This window comes from Corythoichthys intestinalis, chromosome 8 (assembly GCF_030265065.1).
Source record: "Corythoichthys intestinalis isolate RoL2023-P3 chromosome 8, ASM3026506v1, whole genome shotgun sequence".
NCBI classification, from domain to species: Eukaryota; Metazoa; Chordata; class Actinopteri; order Syngnathiformes; family Syngnathidae; genus Corythoichthys; species Corythoichthys intestinalis.
In genome coordinates, this window is record NC_080402.1 from 54,147,196 (window position 1) to 54,166,718 (window position 19,523).

At 41.9% G+C, this 19,523-nt stretch overlaps 1 protein-coding gene across 1 annotated transcript in view; it reads left to right on the forward strand.

Moving 5' to 3' along the window:
• dok1a (docking protein 1a) overlaps nt 1–17,891 on the forward strand; it is a 40,587-nt gene extending 22,696 nt beyond the window's left edge. The window contains exons 3-7 of the mRNA XM_057844568.1: nt 4,861–4,997; nt 5,065–5,175; nt 5,286–5,352; nt 7,183–7,355; nt 16,512–17,891. Coding sequence (XP_057700551.1) covers nt 4,861–4,997; nt 5,065–5,175; nt 5,286–5,352; nt 7,183–7,355; nt 16,512–17,390 — 1,367 coding nt within the window. The 3' untranslated portion in view covers nt 17,391–17,891. The remainder of the gene's footprint in view (nt 1–4,860; nt 4,998–5,064; nt 5,176–5,285; nt 5,353–7,182; nt 7,356–16,511) is intronic.
• The last annotated feature ends 1,632 nt before the right edge of the window (nt 17,892–19,523 follow it).

Sequence of the window (19,523 nt, forward strand, 5' to 3'; positions counted from 1 at the left end):
TCCAGCAGAGACAGTTGAACCAATGAGGCTTCTGCTAAAACAAGCCACACCTGACTGCAATCAACTGATTGCACTTGTAAAACACCAGATTGGGGAAAAAGTGTTGTCATCTTGTTTGGTAAGAATGAAATCCTGCACCCACAGTGTGCCTTAGTGGAATAGGTTGGGAACCCCTGTTCTAGAGGACATTTTATTTATTTATTTTTTTAACAACAAAGCAATTTTATTTATAGAGTAACTTCTTATGCAAGGCGATTCAAAGTGTTTTACAGCTACTGTATCTAAAATTAAAATAAAACAGATAAAATAATTCCAAACAAAAGCAAGCATTTCAATGTCAGGCAGTATGTACAGGTTAATTAAGCTGTTTTCGCCTACATTTAAACATTGTCCGAGTTTAAACTTGCTTCATGTCTTCTGAAAGACTGTTCCATCTTTCAAAAGCACAAACTGAAAAACATGACACGCCCCTACAACATCGCGTGGACATCTGGGACTGTATCTCTGGATTGGCAGACCGGGGTAGTGGTCTAACTTTTTAGGAAGGAGGACCGGAAGGTGTGTTCCAATTAGAGAGAGGGATCACACTCTTCAGACTCCCTGGTAAAGTCTATCCAGGGCTGCTTGGGAGGAGGGTCCATCAGGAAGTCGAATCTTGGATTCAGGAGGAGCAATGTGGTTTGCGTCCTGAAGGCGCTCGAGTCCCCCGGGGAGTCCTGTGGGGGGTGCTTCGGAAGTACAGGGTACTGAGCCCCTTGGTAAGGGCTGTTCAGTCCCTGTCCGACCGGTGTCAGAGTTTGGTCCGCATTGCTGGCAGTAAGTCGGATTCGTTCCCAGTGAGTGTTGGACTCCGCCAAGGTTGCCCTTTGTTACTTATTCTGTTTTAAGGGCAGAATTACTAGGCGCAGCCGAAGTGTTGAGGGTGCCCGGTATGGTGGCCTCCGTATTGCAACTCTGCTTTTTGCAGATGTGGTGGTGCTGTTGGCTTCATCAAGCCGTGATCTCCAACTCTCATTGGAGTGGTTCGCAGCCGAGTTTGAAGCGGTTGGGATGAAGATCTGCATCTCCAAATCCGAGACCATGGTCCTCAGTCAGAAAAGGGTGGCGTGCCCTCTCTGGGTCAGGGATGAGATCCTTCCCCAAGTGGAGGATTTCAAGTATATTAGGGTCTTGTTCACGAGTGAAGGTAGGAGAGAGCGGTAGATCAATAGACGGATCGGTGCAGCGCCTGCAGTGCTGCGCAATCTGTACCGGTCCGTTCTGGTTAAGAAAGAGCTGAGCCAAAAGGCGATCTATGTTCCAACCCTCACCTATGGTCACGAGCTGTGTGTCGTTACCGAAAGAACAAGATCCTGGATAAAAGCAGCCGAAATGAGTTTCCTCCGCAGGGTGTTCGGGCTTTCCCTTAGAGTGAGAAACTCGGTCATCTGGGAGGGACTCAGGGTTAGCAGCTATTCCTCGCGTCGAGAGGAGCCTACTGTGGTGGTTCAGGCATCTGGTTCGGATGCCTCCTGAACACATCCCTGGAGAGGTGTTCCGGGCATGTCCCACCGACGGGAGGCCCACTCACTGGAGAGACTATGTCTCTTGGTTGGCTTGGGAACACCTTGGGTTCCTGCTGGACGAGCTGGTAGAAGTGGCTGGGGAAAGGGAAGTCTGGGTTTCCTTGCTAAAGCTGCTTTGGATTAAGTGGTAGATAATGTATGGATGGATGGACCTGAAAAATAGTCTTTCTGTTTTTAGTTCTGATTATGGGAACGAGCAACAAACATAGCCTGGTACACCAGACTCATCGCTGTTCCACCTAAAGAGTCTGGCGACCAATGAGCGGATCAAATTTCCAGGGCGGAGCAAGCCACAGCAAAAAGACAGCGGAGTGAACCTATCAGCGACGGGCAGACGTGACGTTGGTAAATCGACAACTCTCGCGCGGAGCGAGCAGAGAACGGAGAAGTTTATTTAACATGGCTAGCGCGAGACAGACTGTTGTCAATGACATGTGTCGATGTGTTTTTTGTACTTTAAAACTGATTTTACCGTGGATTGGAACATATTCTCGGCTCTCCTGTTCGCCATCTGTGTTGTTGTGGAGACGACTTCCGACGCGGAAGAGTGACGTTGCTCATTAAGAACACGTCACGCAAGTGAACAAATCTGATTGGACGGATAATTTCGTACTGGCTCGAGAGGCCGTTAAGGAGGTGGGTCCCAAACTATTCTCATAGTGTTTTAAAATACAGGGAGAACAGTCTGCCCGTACCAGGCAACAACAAACATATCCCTGAAGTTCTCATAGGCCACAGTTCATTTTGGCACTTTCAAGTGGTGTGTACTTTTGCGCCGAACCATGGCAGGCGTTTTTTCCCCCTCTCTCTCTCCCTCTCTTTCGGCTCTGCGACGCCTTTGTGTGTACTCGTGGGCTCTTCATCATGCGTGCGCGCTGGCTCATCATCGTGTGTGCGCGTGCGCTTGTTTTTGTGTGCGCAAATACGTTCTTCTTCGTGAGTACATGCACTCTTACTCGCGTGTGGAAGTATACCTCATCCATGCTTCGTGTGCCAAAATAAAAGCATGCATCACAAAACAAAAGTCAACATTAAAAAAAAAAAAAAAAAAAAAAACGACTGGAGACACAATAGCAGACGAGACTCCAGCGTCACAAAGTCGAAATCACTGAAGTCGGGTACGTTGTAACAAGTTTGATGATGGCGACTCCCAATTTTATTTTAAACCTGTCCCTGTGGTAGTCAGGTGTGCTGACTACTGAGCCAACTGGATAATACACTCTTTTAAGTTGTCAGTGAGTCATGTTTTCCTAATTTTCTACAGGCACAGCACATCCTCCAACTAGTCTGTAATAGCTCAGTGGTCACTGCTCCACCCGTCTACCGTTTGACCTGCAATCACCAGTGACACACAACCACACACATACACACCCCGGAACAAGGTTGGCCTCAGGGGGGCTGGCAAAAAGACAGTTTTATGATGTAAAATTAGACTTTTTTCATGGTAACCAAGCTGTGACTGTTAAATAGCCACTAAGGTGAATTCATGCTTTTTCCCTCCAACTACTTCAAAATCAAGCGATGTTATAAATCAGGTGTCCTCGAATACAAATCTTGAAGGTCCACAATTATTTTTTTCATACAAGCATTGGTCCATTTGTTAATGTTGGTGATCAAGTACAAGGTGGTTTTCTTTGGACCAAACAAAAATGCAATATACATTCTGATTAAATAAAAATAAATTAACAAAACATTTTTTGACTTAAAATAAAAATTGAAAAACAAAAAACAAGCAAGAACAATGTTTACACATGTATACTAATTAATTGACAAGATCTGTCATTAAAGTAAAAACAATAACTATTGACATTACATTTTGTAATGGAAAAACATTGCTGGACAAAAAAAGAAAACGTGCAAGTAGTACAGTACACAATCACTTGTTCAGAACATAAATGACAAGCTCTGTCATCAAGGTGCAAACATAATAAATATTGACAGTAACTTTAACTGTAAAACACTGCTCAATGAGAGAAATGGCATTTAGGCGTCACAAAGCTGTTTACCCACATCATTAGACAGTACTTCTGTGCGTCTTGTGGTTGATAAATCTGAGAGTGAGATGAGATTTTTGTTGTCATTTCCTCCTTTTCTTTCCCTTTGAACATTGCTGTCATCACTTCAGTCAGACACTCTTTTATTAATTCTTCATCAGAGAACGGCTTCTTATGTTTGTCATTCCATTCCTCATTGAAACGGCAATTTTCGTTGTCCACTTTTCTTCTCTTGGTCAACTTTGAGCATGCCATTTTGTTAGATTTGGTCTTCTACTAGTGGCAAGTGTGGTGTTAGTGAACGTTGCTTAACGTTGTGAACTTCTACTGATGGCATGTGTGGTGTTAGTGAACGTTGCTTAACGTTGTGATCTGAAACGTTGCTCGCATGCAGCGAGAGTGTCGGGGTAACACGGGGAAATAAATAAATACATCACGTTTGCTCACAGTATGACTCACGTTCTTGAATGAAAAAGTGCACGACAGCATGTACAAACAGATTGCAAAGTGCCGGGTGCGACTCCTCTTTGAGGTTGCTGACACTGCTGTGGTCCATCCACGCTAGCTAGTAGCATGCAGGCTCTCTCAGCCATGCAGCGCATCCATGCACGCTCTCTCAGCCAATCAGCACATCCATGCAGGCTTTCTCAGCCAATCAGCGCATCGTTGTCATAGCGATGACAACAGAAGTGAAAACGTAAGATATTTGACTAAAAATCAAACAGAATTTAGCGATAGAATAGTAGCGCAAGGCGATAGATCGGCAATTCATACAAATGATGCATGTTGAAAAAAGTTTTTTTTTTCTTTCGTTTTTTTCGTATGTCCGTGGGTCCGCAGAGAGATGTGCCGTGGTCCGGTTGTGGACCACGGTCCGCTAATTGAGGACCACGGTTATAAATGGTTTAGAATATAGCGAAGTAAAAGTAAAAAGTGCCCCTTCATATTTGTACTCAAGTAAACTACAGATACACAAAAATCTACTTAAGTACAATATCGAAGTACTTTTACTTTGTTACATTCCACCACTGCAGTGATTCTAGTGCAGGGGTGCCCAATTCCAGTCCTCGAGAGCCCCTATCCAGCTTGTTTTCCATTTCTCCTTCCTCCAACACACCTGACTCAAATAATCAGGATCATTATCAGGCTCCTGCAGAGCTTGCTGATGAGCTGATCATTTGATTCAGGTGTGTTCAAGGAGAGAGACATGGAAAACAAGCTCGATAGGGGCTCTCGAGGACCGGACTTGGGTACCTCTGTTCTAGAGAGTAGGTCACTATGGGAGAACTTTTATGTTGCAGGTGGTGGTGGAGGAAGAGATCATGTTGCAGGCTTAAAGAAACACCACCAGCCTCAAGAAAGCAAGGTCAAAGTGGTGCGACTTTCTGAACTTATCAGTGTCTTGAGACTCCCACCAAATGCTGAAGCCTGTCCCATGGTACCTATAACCGTCATGTAGGATTTTATTAATGATAATAGTTGATAAAAGTGCTATCTGGTTGCAGGAAAACATGTCAGCTTTTTGTGTGGAGTCACAAGAGAGAACAATGGTGTTTTCTACAGAAAAAGATGACTGTGTGGAATGGGTTGAGAAACTTTGTCAAGCAACATTTCAGGTAGGACAAAAAATCATATTGATTAACTGCTGTCAATGTATTTTCTACTGTTTGCTTCTTAAGTTGAACTGTTTTTGACTATGTTAACTGGTGATGTTGTCTTTCCTTAGAAGGATGCTGGCTCAAACACTAAAGAGCTTCATATGGAAGAAAACCTGATATATGCAACTGCAAATGGTAACATCTAATGTTTCAGTTTTCCCCACCAAATGCTACCCTTTTCAATCAATGTAACATTATATTTTAAATGAAATATTTAATTTACGTATCTCAACCTAGACGTAATTGAACATTAAAGGTAACTTCTGTATAAAGGAATACAGTGTATTATATACTGTAGAATATTAATAAGACTCATGGGAAATAGGCAGTGTTGTCACAGATTACTTGAAAAAGTAATTTAATTACCCATGACTGATTGCACTTCCAAAAAGTAATCTGGTTACTTTACTGATTACTTTTTTTTCCTTTTCTTCATCAAAGCAACTACAGTGTATCACAAAATTGAGTACACCCCCTCACATTTCTGCAGATATTTATATCGTTTAATGAGACAACACTGACAAAATGACACTTTGACATAATGAAAAGTAGTCTGTGTGCAGCTTATATGATAGTTTTTATTTTCCCTTCAAAATAACTCCAAATATAGCCATTAATATCCAAACCCCTGGCAACAAAAGTGAGTGCACCCCTTAGAAACTACATCCCTAAATTTCCAAATTGAGTACTGCTTGTCTTTTTCCCTCCAAAATGCCATGTGACCTGTTACAGGTGTGCTGTCAGCATTGCTGCAGAGATGTAAGAGGTGGGGGGGGTCAGCCTGATGGAGCTCAGGCCATACGCCGCACTCTACATCAAATTGATGTGCATGGCTGTCATCCCAGGAGGAAGCCTCTTCTGAAGACGGTACACAGGAAAGCCCGCACGTCTCACCAGACCATAGGACATGGTTCCAGTAATCCATGTGCTTTGTTGACATGAAAGATAGACAGATGACAAGAAAGCCAGATAGATAGATGACAAGAAAGCCCGCAAACAGTTTGCTGAAGACATGTCAATAAAGCACATGGATTACTGGAACCATGTATCATGGTCTGATGAGACGGGTGGGCTTTGTTGTGTACCGTCTTCAGAAGAGGCTTCCTCCTGGGGTGACAGCTATGCACAACAATTTGATGGAGAGTGCGGCGTATGGTCTGAGCGCGAACAGGCTGACCCCCTACCTCTTCAATCTCTGTAGCAATGCTGACAGCGCTCCTGTAACGAGTCACATGACATTTTGGAGGGAAAATGACAAGCAGTACTCAATTTGGACATTTAGGGATGTACGTAGTTTCTACGGGGTGTACTCACTGTTGTTGCCAGGGGTTTAGATATTAATGGCTATATTTTGAAAGGAAAATAAATTAACGTTACTATATAAGCTGCACACAGACTACTTTTCATTGTGTCAAAGTGTCATTTTGTCAGTGTTGTCCCATGAAAAGATATACTTCAATATTTGCAGAAATGCGAGGGGTGTACTCACTTTTGTGATACACTGTAGCTGTTTACGCTGGGACTAACAATGACATGGTCCTACACTAATTTTTCCTGTCCTCCCTTTTCCTGTCCCATCTCTTAGCTGGCGTGTCCCTTCCTCACAGGTGTCCACTCAGTAAATGAGGTTGCGACTACTTCGTAATGCTACGTAAACTCAAGTAGCATATGTGTTCAATTATGTCTATCTTTATTTACCAAGTTTGCTCTTTTTGTCTGTAGCCTTAAACCTTTTTCTGTCTAGCTGTGTTTGTAATAAACAACCACAAAGGTAGTACTTCAAACTTTGAAATAAAGTAAAACTGCATAAAGCACAGCCATTCTGCATGTACAAGCAGGTTCAAAAACAAAAAAAACAAAATGACAAGTATGACAAGTATGATGGCAAAATAAAGACAACGATGTATTTTGTACAATTATATGAGCAACATTTTTAGTAATTAGCTTTTGTCCCCCTATTTCCAGCCTTAGAGTTTTACGTTGTGGTGCAAAGAACAGATGCAGCAATACGTTGTGGACTGCTGGGTTCATACTGGCTACAGGTTGGACCGCGGACTCTACTTCTGAAAGATATTCAGAAGGTGAACATTGTAAGACAGTGGCCATATGAACTGCTAAGGCGATATGGTAAAGACAAGGTAATGACTTTCAAAGCTCTAAATAATGAACAAAACTACAAAGAAACTGTGTCAAATTTGATTCTTACGCAAGTTACATGATCATGCTTTACAACATTATTTCCGCTTGACTTCTTTTTGACTAAAAGAAAGAGCTGCGGGAACAAACATTTTTTCCTCCGGCAAAAATTATGGAACCACTGCTCCTCGAAGTCATTTTTATGTTTGTTTCAAAATATATTAAATATGAAAATGAATGAATGAATGTTTTAAGACGAGTGCAAAGACTGAAAACATTTTATTGTGAACTTCTGAAATAGAGCTATAGAACTTTTTTCATCTCCTCAGCTGGAGGCATTTTTTATGCTGGGTTTAAAGGAGATAACGTCACCAGAGGCCTTACGTGAGTCGACCCTGAACTCAACAGAAGTACAACGTGTCATCATTCCGACAGTGATACGGCATAATTGCAGCTTCCTCATTCATAATTCCTTTACCACTACAGTGGTATCTTGATATACCATCGCATCGACATACGATCCTTTCGACATTGGACGTAAAATTTGACTCGTCATTCGTCTCAACATATGACAACATGCCATGGACTTCATAATGATATTGACGGGTCGACCTTCACTGCGCCACGCCTTCAAGTAGGGGGCCATCCCACAATCGGTCGTAGCAACACATGCAGCGATCCAATGCCGGATTCAGGTTCAAAAAGTATGAAAGCTGTAGGCCTACTGCATATAAACAGGAAGGATTGTCTCAGGAGTGATTTGTTCGAGGATTCAAGGTAATTATTATATTTTTCGTTTTTTCACGAAGAATTTTCAACGTAAAAAGCTCTTTGTTGTAAGGCTGCCGCCACATTGTCTAACAGACTAATATCGTACTTTGACATATTTACGTAAAATAAATGCTAACTGCACGTTTTTTTTGGTTTTTTTTGCCTCTAACCAAGAATCAAGACTGTTTTATATCCTTATCTATAAAGAATTCAAGGATTTAAGCATTTATTCACAAGAATTTTCACCGGAAAAGCTCTGCTTACATATGGCGGCTGCCACATTGACTAAAAGACTAGCATCATACTTCGACATATTTACATAAAATAAATGCTAACTGCACGTTTTTTTGCTTTTAACAGAGAATCTAGACTGTTTCGCATCCATATCTATAAAGAATTCAGGGATTTAAGCATTTATTCACAAGAGTTTTCAACGAAAAAATCTCTTTGTCTTTGATTCCACTCGGTCAGCTTTGACTGCCACGCCAGCAATGCAGGTCCCCCTAATAATTGGCCCCGCGCCCCGTGTCCCGACAATATCGTTATGAAGTCTATGAACATGCTCAAACTACGGCAATTTATGACAGCGTCGCAATTTCATTGTTTTCCTGCAAGACAGATTTTCTTGTGAGAGAAATCAACATGGGTCCCAAAAAGGTTATTGCAGATGGTGAAAAAAGGAACGAAGTGATGCTTAGCATTGAAATTAAGATGGAAATGATAGAAAATTATGAGCATGGTGTGCACATTAATGAACTGGCTCGATAACATATATGTCTACAATCTCGACGGTCCTCCTCCGACGTCCTTTCGCTAGGTTTTTGTGCTGTGGAACGAATTAATCGAATTATAATGTATTCTTATGAGAAAATCCCACACGACATACAACTATTTCGACTTAAAAACCAGGTTCTGGAATGAACTAAATTCGTATGTAGAGGTACAACTGTAATAGTCTAATGTTGACAAGTTACAACACCCTCAAAATACATGTCACAGTGATTGTGAGTCATGACGGAGTTGAGGATGACAAAAAAATAATAAAAGGTGGACCTGCGCAGCATCAGATCGCGGCCACTGGATAAGTGGCCCCTGGGCAAGCTTTCCCCTCGGTCCACATAAAGCTGTTATCTTTCAGTGGCCCCTACCGGATGCATCCCCGACAAGCTATGCTTAGGAGTGGCAGACATTGTGTGCATTAGGGTTGGCTATCTTGCCAACAGCATGCTGATTTGTTTATTATTTTTACCTGTCCTATGCAGCACTTGTACACAAAGAATTGCAGACCTGAATTTAGAATTATCAAGGGGTAGATCAGTTGATAAAAATCACTTTTGTATCTAGAGAAGGGTCATCTGACTCTAACCAGCAAGTATTTTGTGAGCATTGAGGTCCTCATTAGTCATTCCCATTCACACTCGCAAAACCACTGGGTTGGATTTCTTCAATTAGCATCTTGAGTGTTTGCAGGGCAGGGCTGCCTGTTTGCGGAGGACTGTCAGACATTACAGCATTGAGAAAGAACAGCTGTCTCAATCTCTCTGAATATTCTGTTTCTGTTTCTTGTATGCATGGAGCTATAATTGTCATATTGCTGATGATGGATGGCTGATGATGCACAACACAAGTCATTTTTTGCACAAAAAGCTTTTATTCAATAAAGAAACGTATGTGAAAAGACAACAATAGAAACATATACACCCATCTCTCTTGCCTTCTGGTGCATGCCTGATACAACACATATGCATTCAGTGCTGCCATGTTAATCATATTGTAGAACACGGCGACCGGCCATCTCCGTGTTCCTTCGTGTTTGACAAAGCCAAGGGAGCTTTGGATTTGCAAATATCCAAGATGCTAATTGCAGCTATCCAGCGTGATTCCTACCCCCTTCACACCTAGCCAGCGACTCCCCAGGAGTGTGTAAGGGGGTTGTCTGCTTGATTGCTTGTTTGAGTGGTCTATTGTTTGACAAAGCCAAGTAGTCAGTTTGGTATCGGGGTCATTTGACGCCTTCTGGTCTTTCTTTATAGCCAAAAATACCCCGGGACTTCCAGTGTTAAATACTGGAACAGTATTATTGTACCACAGATACCCCCTTGAGAGAAAAGAGGTCAAGGGGACACACGGAAGTAGAAACTAAAGGACACAAAGGAAAACAGTATGCAGACATAACAGCATAAAAGCCCTCCGGCTGGTGGTTCTGGCGGGCGGGGCGCCGCCTGCGGTAGCCTGCCTCTCAACTCACGCACTCTTGACTTTGCACTGTAAAAATGTTTCACCTTTGACACCTACACACTCATTCAGGTCTTCAGGGAGAGTTGGAATACGGCTATACAGTCATACGCCGGCTCCCCCTTGATTTTAATGCATCATACACCGAGGATGTGGGGTGGCTGGACCCAGTTGGGGGGGGTGGGGGTTACATGACAGTTGCTTCACCACCGCAGGCCCTGCCATTCCTGCACCTCTTTTAACACACCACATACATTACACCCCACACGGGGGCGATTCGGCGAGGGGCGGTGGGATGTGCGGCTTGGAAGCACTACCATGCGGCGGACCCACTGCCCTCAGCCGGGTTCTCTTATTTTAAAGCACTACTCTCCCCACACAATCCCATCACAGTGCTGGATAATGGCTGCCAGTCAGGGCTGTCACAGTAATAGGACGGGAGGTGAGTCCCACACTTTTCTCTATCGCGTGGGTCCCGGGGCGTGGCCTCCTCTTCACCTGGGCTGGTTTGTGGGGGTGGTGATTGTCAGGATTCTGGTCCCGTGCAACCCCACGGCTCTCCTGCTTCTGCCTTTCCCTCTCTTTTGTACCCGAGTATCCTACTTGGGCTCCAGCGCGAGTCACTGGCTGAGTGCCAGTTGGTCGACGGGGTGTCGCCCACTTCGGGTGGGGATCCTGTCCTGCCCCGGGCCTAATGGGCCATGGGGGTCCCGTGTGTGCTGTGTCGGTTGGGGGGTTGTAGCAGTGGCGTGTACTGAAGGAATTTAGTCCTCCCAGCCCAAACTGCACGGGGAGGCCGGCAACAGAACGGAAATGTGCTCCGTCGCTGACTCCCCCGAGGAGCCAGGCTACGGAGGAAGCTAAACTCCGCGCGTTCCTGTGTTAACCCTTTGCACACTGACTCCATGTTTCAAAAGCTTGAAGAACACTCGCCGAAAACAGGTTGACAATTTATTCGTCGACAATGGTCAAAGACAAGGCAAAAACAGACGACGGAGGGACAATTCTGGATCCAAAACAAGGCTACATGTTTCCGAGCAGAAGAAAATCTGTCTTATCTCAGTGTCCAGTCTTTTTGAAGTCTTTGCTGACGCGGGTCTCGTCGAAGGCGTTTCTGGGCGTTGCTTTGGGGCCGCCCCCGCTGTGGCCGGTTTTGGGCGGTTTAGGTTCGTGCGCGGATTGGGACGCCCGCTATCAACTTTGCTGTCCGGGCTGGTGGTGCTTGTTTTAGGACAAAGCGCTTTGTCCTTGGAGTTTGCTGAGAGCAGATTCCCCGAGTATGTGCGTCACTCTTGTGATAAGACGGCATTGTGTATCTCTATTTCTTCTCATTAAACTATGGTGTGCTATTTATTTTATATTAGTAGTGTAGTCCTACCGTAAATATGAAAATGATACACATTTCCTGATTAATTATATTACGTGTGTTAGCCTAATGCAAACAGTTAGACGGTGCCTACGAAAACCTGTACCATATGTATGTGTTAGACTATATATGTGTTAGACTAATGCAAACAGTTATATGGTGTGTGCGATGACGATATCGTTTCCCCTTTCAATGTAGATATATTAGTAATACAAATATATAGATTTAGGTTAGGATATAGGTTTGTGGGGGTGGTGATTGTCAGGATTCTGGTCCCGTGCAACCCCACGGCTCTCCTGCTTCTGCCTTTCCCTCTCTTTTGTACCCGAGTATCCTACTTGGGCTCCAGCGCGAGTCACTGGCTGAGTGCCAGTTGGTCGGCGGGGTGTCGCCCACTTCGGGTGGGGATCCTGTCCTGCCCCGGGCCTAATGGGCCATGGGGGTCCCGTGTGTGCTGTGTCGGTTGGGGGGTTGTAGCAGTGGCGTGTACCCTCATCCCTTGTTGGGGGCGCAGATTGGGACCACCTTGGGTTCCGGGAGCATGTTGGCAGCCCCCTTGCTGGAGCTGCGGGAGGAGGGATAGGCCATGCTGGCTCACCACCCGATTGGCTGGGGAGGGACCGTGGGCCAGGGGCAGCCCCTGCGCAGCATTCCCATTTGTCTGCAGGACCATCACACGTCTGATGAGATTCACGCATGACTGGGTGCAATTAGACACACTGTAGAGAGAATGTCAGTGCCAGGTTTAGCGATCAGGCAGCATAGAATAAGATGACAACATATCCACACATACTGTACCTCACATTGTTGAATTGTGTACAATTCAACCCGCCTAATCACATCTCTTTTTGACTCCTCCTCCTCCTCCTCCTCCTCTTTCTCCTTGGCACCCCACATGGTGTCCACGGGAAATACAATTAGCTAACAATAGTACCACTAAATTCATAGGTAGTGTAGGTGGTCAATGTATTTCTTGCTGTTGTTTGTTCTCCTCCTCTTCTGTCTCTCTCTCTCCTCTTCTATTTTTCTTTCTGTCCCCCCATAACCTCTTCCTGCTCACTGCTTTCTCATAATACACGAAATACAATGAATAATCACAACGGGAGTATGTCATACTTTGCCTGGCACGGCCAGTTTGTTTTCCCAGTATTTTTTAAACACTGGGAGAACAGTCTGGGACCCAGCTCATCATTGTCCTCTCGAGCCTGAACGAAAATCAGTTTTGTTTATTTGGGTGACGTGTTCTTAACGAGCAATGTCACTCTTGCGCGTGGGAAGTTGTCTCCACAACAACACAGATGGCGAACGGCAGAGCCGAGAATATGTTCCAATCCGCGGTAAATTCAGTTTCAAATCACCCAAAACACATTGAGTTGCTAAAACCAACAGTATGTTTCGCGCTAGCCACGTTGAAAAAACTTCTCCGTTCGCCGCTCTCTTTGTATGTTTATTTCTTGTCGTTTTAACAACGTCACGTCCGCCCGTCGCTGATTGGTCCACTCCGCTGTCTGTTTGCTATGGCTTCCTCCGCCCTGGAAATTTAATCCGCAGAAAACTCTGGACAGTGAAAACACTGGAACAGTGGTGAGTTCCAGGCAATATCATACTCCCATGTGATACATTAAACTGTTCAGACCGTAAGGGCACTCAAATTCCCATGCTCCGTATCAAAGTAGCTGAACAGGATAGGTTAAAAAGAAGGAAAAGAAAAAAAGGAACATAGTATATTGTATTTGTATTCAATACACACTGACATAAAGTAGACTTCAAATATTACATATTGGCAGGGTCAAAGCAGACATAATCACATACTGGAGCCATGCAACATGCAACTCTGCTGGTCTCACTACCATGGAGACGACTGCAGGTTGTGTGATCTTTGGCAACATGACCGAGGCAAAAAGTAAAAAGACCTGTTCTTCCGCTGCATGAAACATGTTCTATTGGAGTCATCTATGTGGCAGGATCAAGACAGACACAATGTTAGCGAAAACAAACACGTCTTTACCTCTAGACTGCCAACAACAGAATGAATCACAAAGCAATATACATGAACGTCAATGGTCATTCAACCCCACCCCCACTTCCTGGGTGTGAGGCATCATGGTCCTAATGTCCATATGTAACCTTTACACAGAGTGGAAAGGACATTGAGGAGAAAGTTATCAGATTATTCTATGCCATGACATAACCTGTGGGCAGCGCTGAAGCCAATTTCATCTTCCAATAGACTCATGACCCAAAGCACACCTCAAAAAATGTGTCAACAATATTTGAACAACAAGCAGTCAACATGAATTATGACTGTAATAGATTGGCCCACACAGTCTCCTGATCTGAACCCTATTGAGCTGTTGTGGAAGCAGCGTGACCATATGGTACTGGAGGAAGACTCCACCAACATAATGCATCTTGTGGGAGATGCTCCAGGAAGCATGGGGTGAAATCTCATCGGATTATCTTCAAAAACTGACAGTTAGAATGAAGCCTGCCAGGCCGTTGTTACTGCAAGAGGTGTTTTGTTTTTTGTTTGATGCAGACTTTGAAGAACAGTACAGTATAGTAGTCCTTATTTCTATTAACATTATTATTTCTAACAAATGTCAGCAAGTCCTGCTTATTTGCTGTGACGAGTGTGCGCATGAGATGGAGGGGTTGCAAGTGTGTAGGTGGAACATTTTAGGTTGTTTGGTTAGTTTGCAGGGCCCAAAAGTGTGGACACACCTGATTTTACCAATCATTTAAGGATCACATCCTTTTCCCTGGGCAGTTAGGCGTCTAATTTTTCAGTCCTAGTGCTTTGTGACCAACATCCCTGAAGCGTAATATAAGAATTATAATGCACTGAAGATGTTTTGCATTGATTTATTTATTCACTCTACACTTGGTGGCGATAAGCTACAAATAGTGTTATAGCCACAAAGAAAGAACAGGGTGTGCAAGCTTTGATAAAAGCCAAAGGTTGCACAATAAAGTGATTTTATTGAATCCAAACAATTTTTCAAAATGTTGTGTGACCATAGTCTTCCCACTACTTAAAAAAAAAAAAAAAAAAAAAAACAATTGAAAAAGGATTTTTTTCTATTGCTTTTTTTTCTTTGTTAAAGCCAGAAGGGTGATATTAAAAAAACAGTGGAACATCTGTAATTTCTTTTTTTCCACAAAATTTATACATTTAAATGATCAAGGTCCAGGAGTGGTGTTTGCATAATTTTTGCCTGGGGCTGTATGTTATCATATTCTACTCACTGAATACGTTGAATACTGTGTGTTTCTTATCTCGAGGTTGGATGATAATTTGTGCTTTTACTGAGAGACCAGCAAAGAAATCATTGTTTTATAAGGCTTCTTGAAATATTTGTTCTTTAAGTGAAATTTAAAAAACAAACAAGCAAAAAACAAACAAACAAACAAACAAAAAATTTAAAACAGAACAGCGTAGTTATATCTCAGGGGCATGAAAATTGGTGAAATCACAATACAGTGATCCCTCGTTTTTCGCGGTAATTGCGGACCTCTCCTCCCCTGAAAATCGAAAATCCGCAAAATAGAGCTTATTTACATTAAAAAACAACAACAAAAAATTATATATATATATATATATATATATATGTATATATGTATGTATATATATGTATATATGTATGTATATATGTATGTATATATATGTATATATGTATGTGTATATATGTATGTATATATATGTATATATATATATATATGTATATGTATGTATATATGTATGTATATATATATATATATATGTATATGTATGTATATATGTATATTGGTGTGTTCAATGTATTCATTCAGATTTAACAGCATTGGAAAAAGATACAAATAAAACAGGTTTTTTCTCCTTCCTCTTGGCGAGGACAGAACAATTACCTACATGTTTTTGCATAGTTATTTTGAGATTTGCGGGTATTTTATATATATATACATATATATATATATATATACTGTATACACTGTATATACTGTATATATATACCGTTGTGCAGAGAAAAAAAAATCATTTTTTTTTAACAAATCAAACATCATACTCACAATTACTCATAATGTTACTCATTACTTGAGTTATTTTTTTTAAAACAAAATATTAGACATTAATTATTGATTCTAAGCTAAAAAAAAAAAAAAGGCCATTTTGAATAATAAATATAATTACCTTCTTTTTCTGGCTGGGTTGAAACAAAAGCAGTTGTTGTGTGTAAACAGGGGACTCCAGGGTAAAACGGACAAATTAAAAATAGTTAGGGGGCATAATACGCCATGAAACTGCTATGGCACCATATAGACATATTGTTCTATCAAACACAACAGTTCTTTTGGCCTAAAATACAGCATTTTATCATTATTATTATTTTTTTTTAAAAGGAGTGCAAGAGCAGAAACGGGTTTTTCAGCCTTGTCCGTGTTTTCCGTCACATATATGTATAAGAAAACAATGACTTGCACATGTATACATGCATATATCTTAACATTTTTAAATAAAATACTGAATATAGTTTTTTTTTTTTTTAAATTGAACAAAATCCGCAATGGACTGAGGGCGCGAAGTTTGAAGCGTGAAGTAGCGAGGCATCACTGTTAACTGCTACCACGTTGATTGCGCATTGTTAATGGAAAATCCTACGGTCACCATATTAGCTCGTCATTCGTAATACAAAGGTATATGATTTTTTTTCAAATGGTCATTTAGCTAAAGCATTTTTTCAGTGTGCCCTAATAAAATCATAAACATGTAATTTTCTTCCTTTATTTATTGTTTTTTTATAACTAGCTGACCTTAACCATCGAAGCAGGAAGACGATGTGACAGCGGTCCCGGAACATTCACCTTTGAAACACAACAATCTGAAAAAATATTCAATCTGATTCAGAGTACTATCAAGCAGAAGACTTTAGCTGTTTCATCCGGTAACCTTCACCAGGAAGAAGACAAGTCTGTAGTGACTAACATACTGGCAAAATCCCCTCTCCCTGAAATACCTGATATGACAGGTATAGCCTCCATTCTGGAAAACAGGAGGTTGCAGGTAAAGACAGAGGACAATGTAGGAGCTCGAAATGATGCTGCTCATTCATCAGAAAATAAGTCATTACAGCCAGCTCCAATCACCCTCATGCCTCTCCCAATGGTCCCAAAACTTGACAAACCTTCTGGAGATCTTCATGATTGCCAATCAGAAGCTGAATACGCCAACCCAGCTGACTGCATTCAAAACGTACAAATACCTAAAGTTGCACTGTCTTATGTGTATGTAGACCCCGCAAGTGTTCTTCCGCTTCATCCTCCAAAAGAAAGCCTAATTTCTGTTTCCAACTCTTTGACCCCACAGCCTTGTGTCATTAGTGATGAGTCTGTTTATTCAGAGGTGTATGACAAAGTCATTATAAATGACCCAAAGCAATTTGCAGAGGATGAACCTATTTATACTGTACCTGTAAGCAAGGCAACTGGAGCTCCTGAAAAAGATGAAACCAAACCAGACCCGTTTGCTCACCTCTATGCTCAAGTCAATAAAACACCTCCATCATCAAGTCCCTCTTCAACCCCACCTCCCCCCTCTTCATCATCCTTGGCCAACAGCATGGCTGCTACCAAAATCTCCGACCCCTCTCCTGATGATGTAATCTATGAAAACCTGGGTATCATTTAATTAAGCTGCTTGACACTGAATACAAAAGTAATGCTTCATCAAAGCCACCATGTTGAACAGCCAAATTGTCCAGAATGTTAACTGTATATTTAGAAATGCCGCATATTTCATTCAGATATGTTTACCATTGTATGTATTAAATCTATTTTTAAGCCTTTTCTAAATAAGGTATTAAAAAAAAAAAAAAAAAACATACATGCACTAACTATTTATTTCAGTATTTTATGCAGTTTATCACCACAAAAAGGGTTTGGAGTTAAAGTACATCAATCTGCATTACAAAACAAACATTCAAGTAAAATACTGCTATTAGTGCTATTTAACATTGCTGAATGGCTCAGTATTTGTATGGTAATTATCTGTCATTGTAATGATGTAACAGGCTAAATGTAAAATAGTTTAAAATAAAATCATAATTCATACTTTTTACAATCAGTAGTCGCCCTCTGCTGGCCACAATAAAAATTCCAGTACGGAAAATATTCCTAGTATGGCAGTTAAATCTCTAATTCCTGTTAAATATACACACACTGCTGGCCAAAACTATTGACATCCCTGCAATTCTACCAGATAATGCTCAATTTATCCTCGAAAATGATTGCAATTACAAATGCTTTGGTATTAATATCTTCATTTAGTTTCCTTGCAATGAAAAAACACAAAAGAACGGGGGGAAAAATGAAATCATTGTCATTTTACACAAAACCCCCAAAAATGGGCCGGACAAAAGTATTGGCACCCTCAGCCTAATACTTGGTAGCACAACCCTTTAGACAAAATAACTGCGAACAACCGCTTCCGGTATCCATCATGCTGGAATTTTAGACCATTCTTCTTTGGCCAGCTGCTCCAGGTCTCTGAAATTTGAAGGGTGCCTTTTCCAAACTGCCATTTTCAGATCTCTTCACAGGTGTTCTATGGGATTCAGGTCTGGACTCATTGCTGGCCACTTTAGAAGTCTCCAGTGCTTTCTTTCAAACAATTTTCTAGTGCTGTTTGAAGTGTGTTTTCTGGTCATTGTCCTGCTGGAAGACCCATGACCTCTGTGGGAGACCCAGCTTTCTCACACCGGGCTCTACATTATGCTGCAAATTTTGTTGGCAGTCTTCAGACTTCATAATGTCTAGCACACGGTCAAGTCGTCCAGTGCCAGAGCAACCCCAAAACATTAGTGAACCTCCGCCATGTTTGACTGTGGACCGTGTTCTTTTCTTTGTAGGCCTTAATTTTTCCCCCTGTAAACTCTATGTCGATGCCTTTTTCCAAAAAGCTCTACTTTTGTCTCATCTGACCAGAGAACATTCTTCCAAAACGTTTTTGGCTTTCTCAGGTAAGTTTTGGCAAACTCCAGCCTGGCTTTTGTGTGTCTCTGGGTCAGAAGTGGAGAATTCCTCGGCATCCTAACAGAAGTCCCTTTTCATTTAGACGCTGATGAATAGTACCGGTTGACACTGTTGTACCCTCGAACTGCAGGACAGCTTGAACTTGTTTGGATGTTAGTTGAGTTTCTTTAATCACCACCCGCACAATCTTTCGTTGAAATCTCTGGTCAATTTTTCCTTTCCGTCCACATCTAGGGAGGTTAGCTGCAGTGCCATAAGCTTTACACTTATTGATGACACTTGCACGGTAGACACAGGAACATTCAGGTCTTTGGAGAGGGACTTGTATCCTTGAGATTGCCCATGTTTCCTTGCAATTTTGCTTCTCAAGTCATCAAACAGTTCTTCTTTCTTTTCTCCTTGCTCAATGTGGTACACACAAGGACACAGGACAGAGGTCGAGTCAACTTTAAACCATTTTAACTGGCTGCACGTGTGATTTAGTTATTGCCACCTCCTGTTAGGTAAGTCACAGGTGCTGTTAATTACACAAATTAGAGAAGCATCACATGATTTTTCAAAGGGTGCCAATACTTTTGTCCGACCCATTTTTGGAGTTTTGTGTAAAATGATAATGATTTAATTTTTTCCCCCAATTCTCTTTTGTGTTTTTTCATTGCAAGCTAACTCAATGAAGATATTACTACCAAAGCATTTGTAATTGCATTCATTCTCTGGGAGAATTTGAGGATTATCTGACAGAATTGGAGGGGTGCCAACACTTTTGGCCAGCAGTGTACATATATATCAT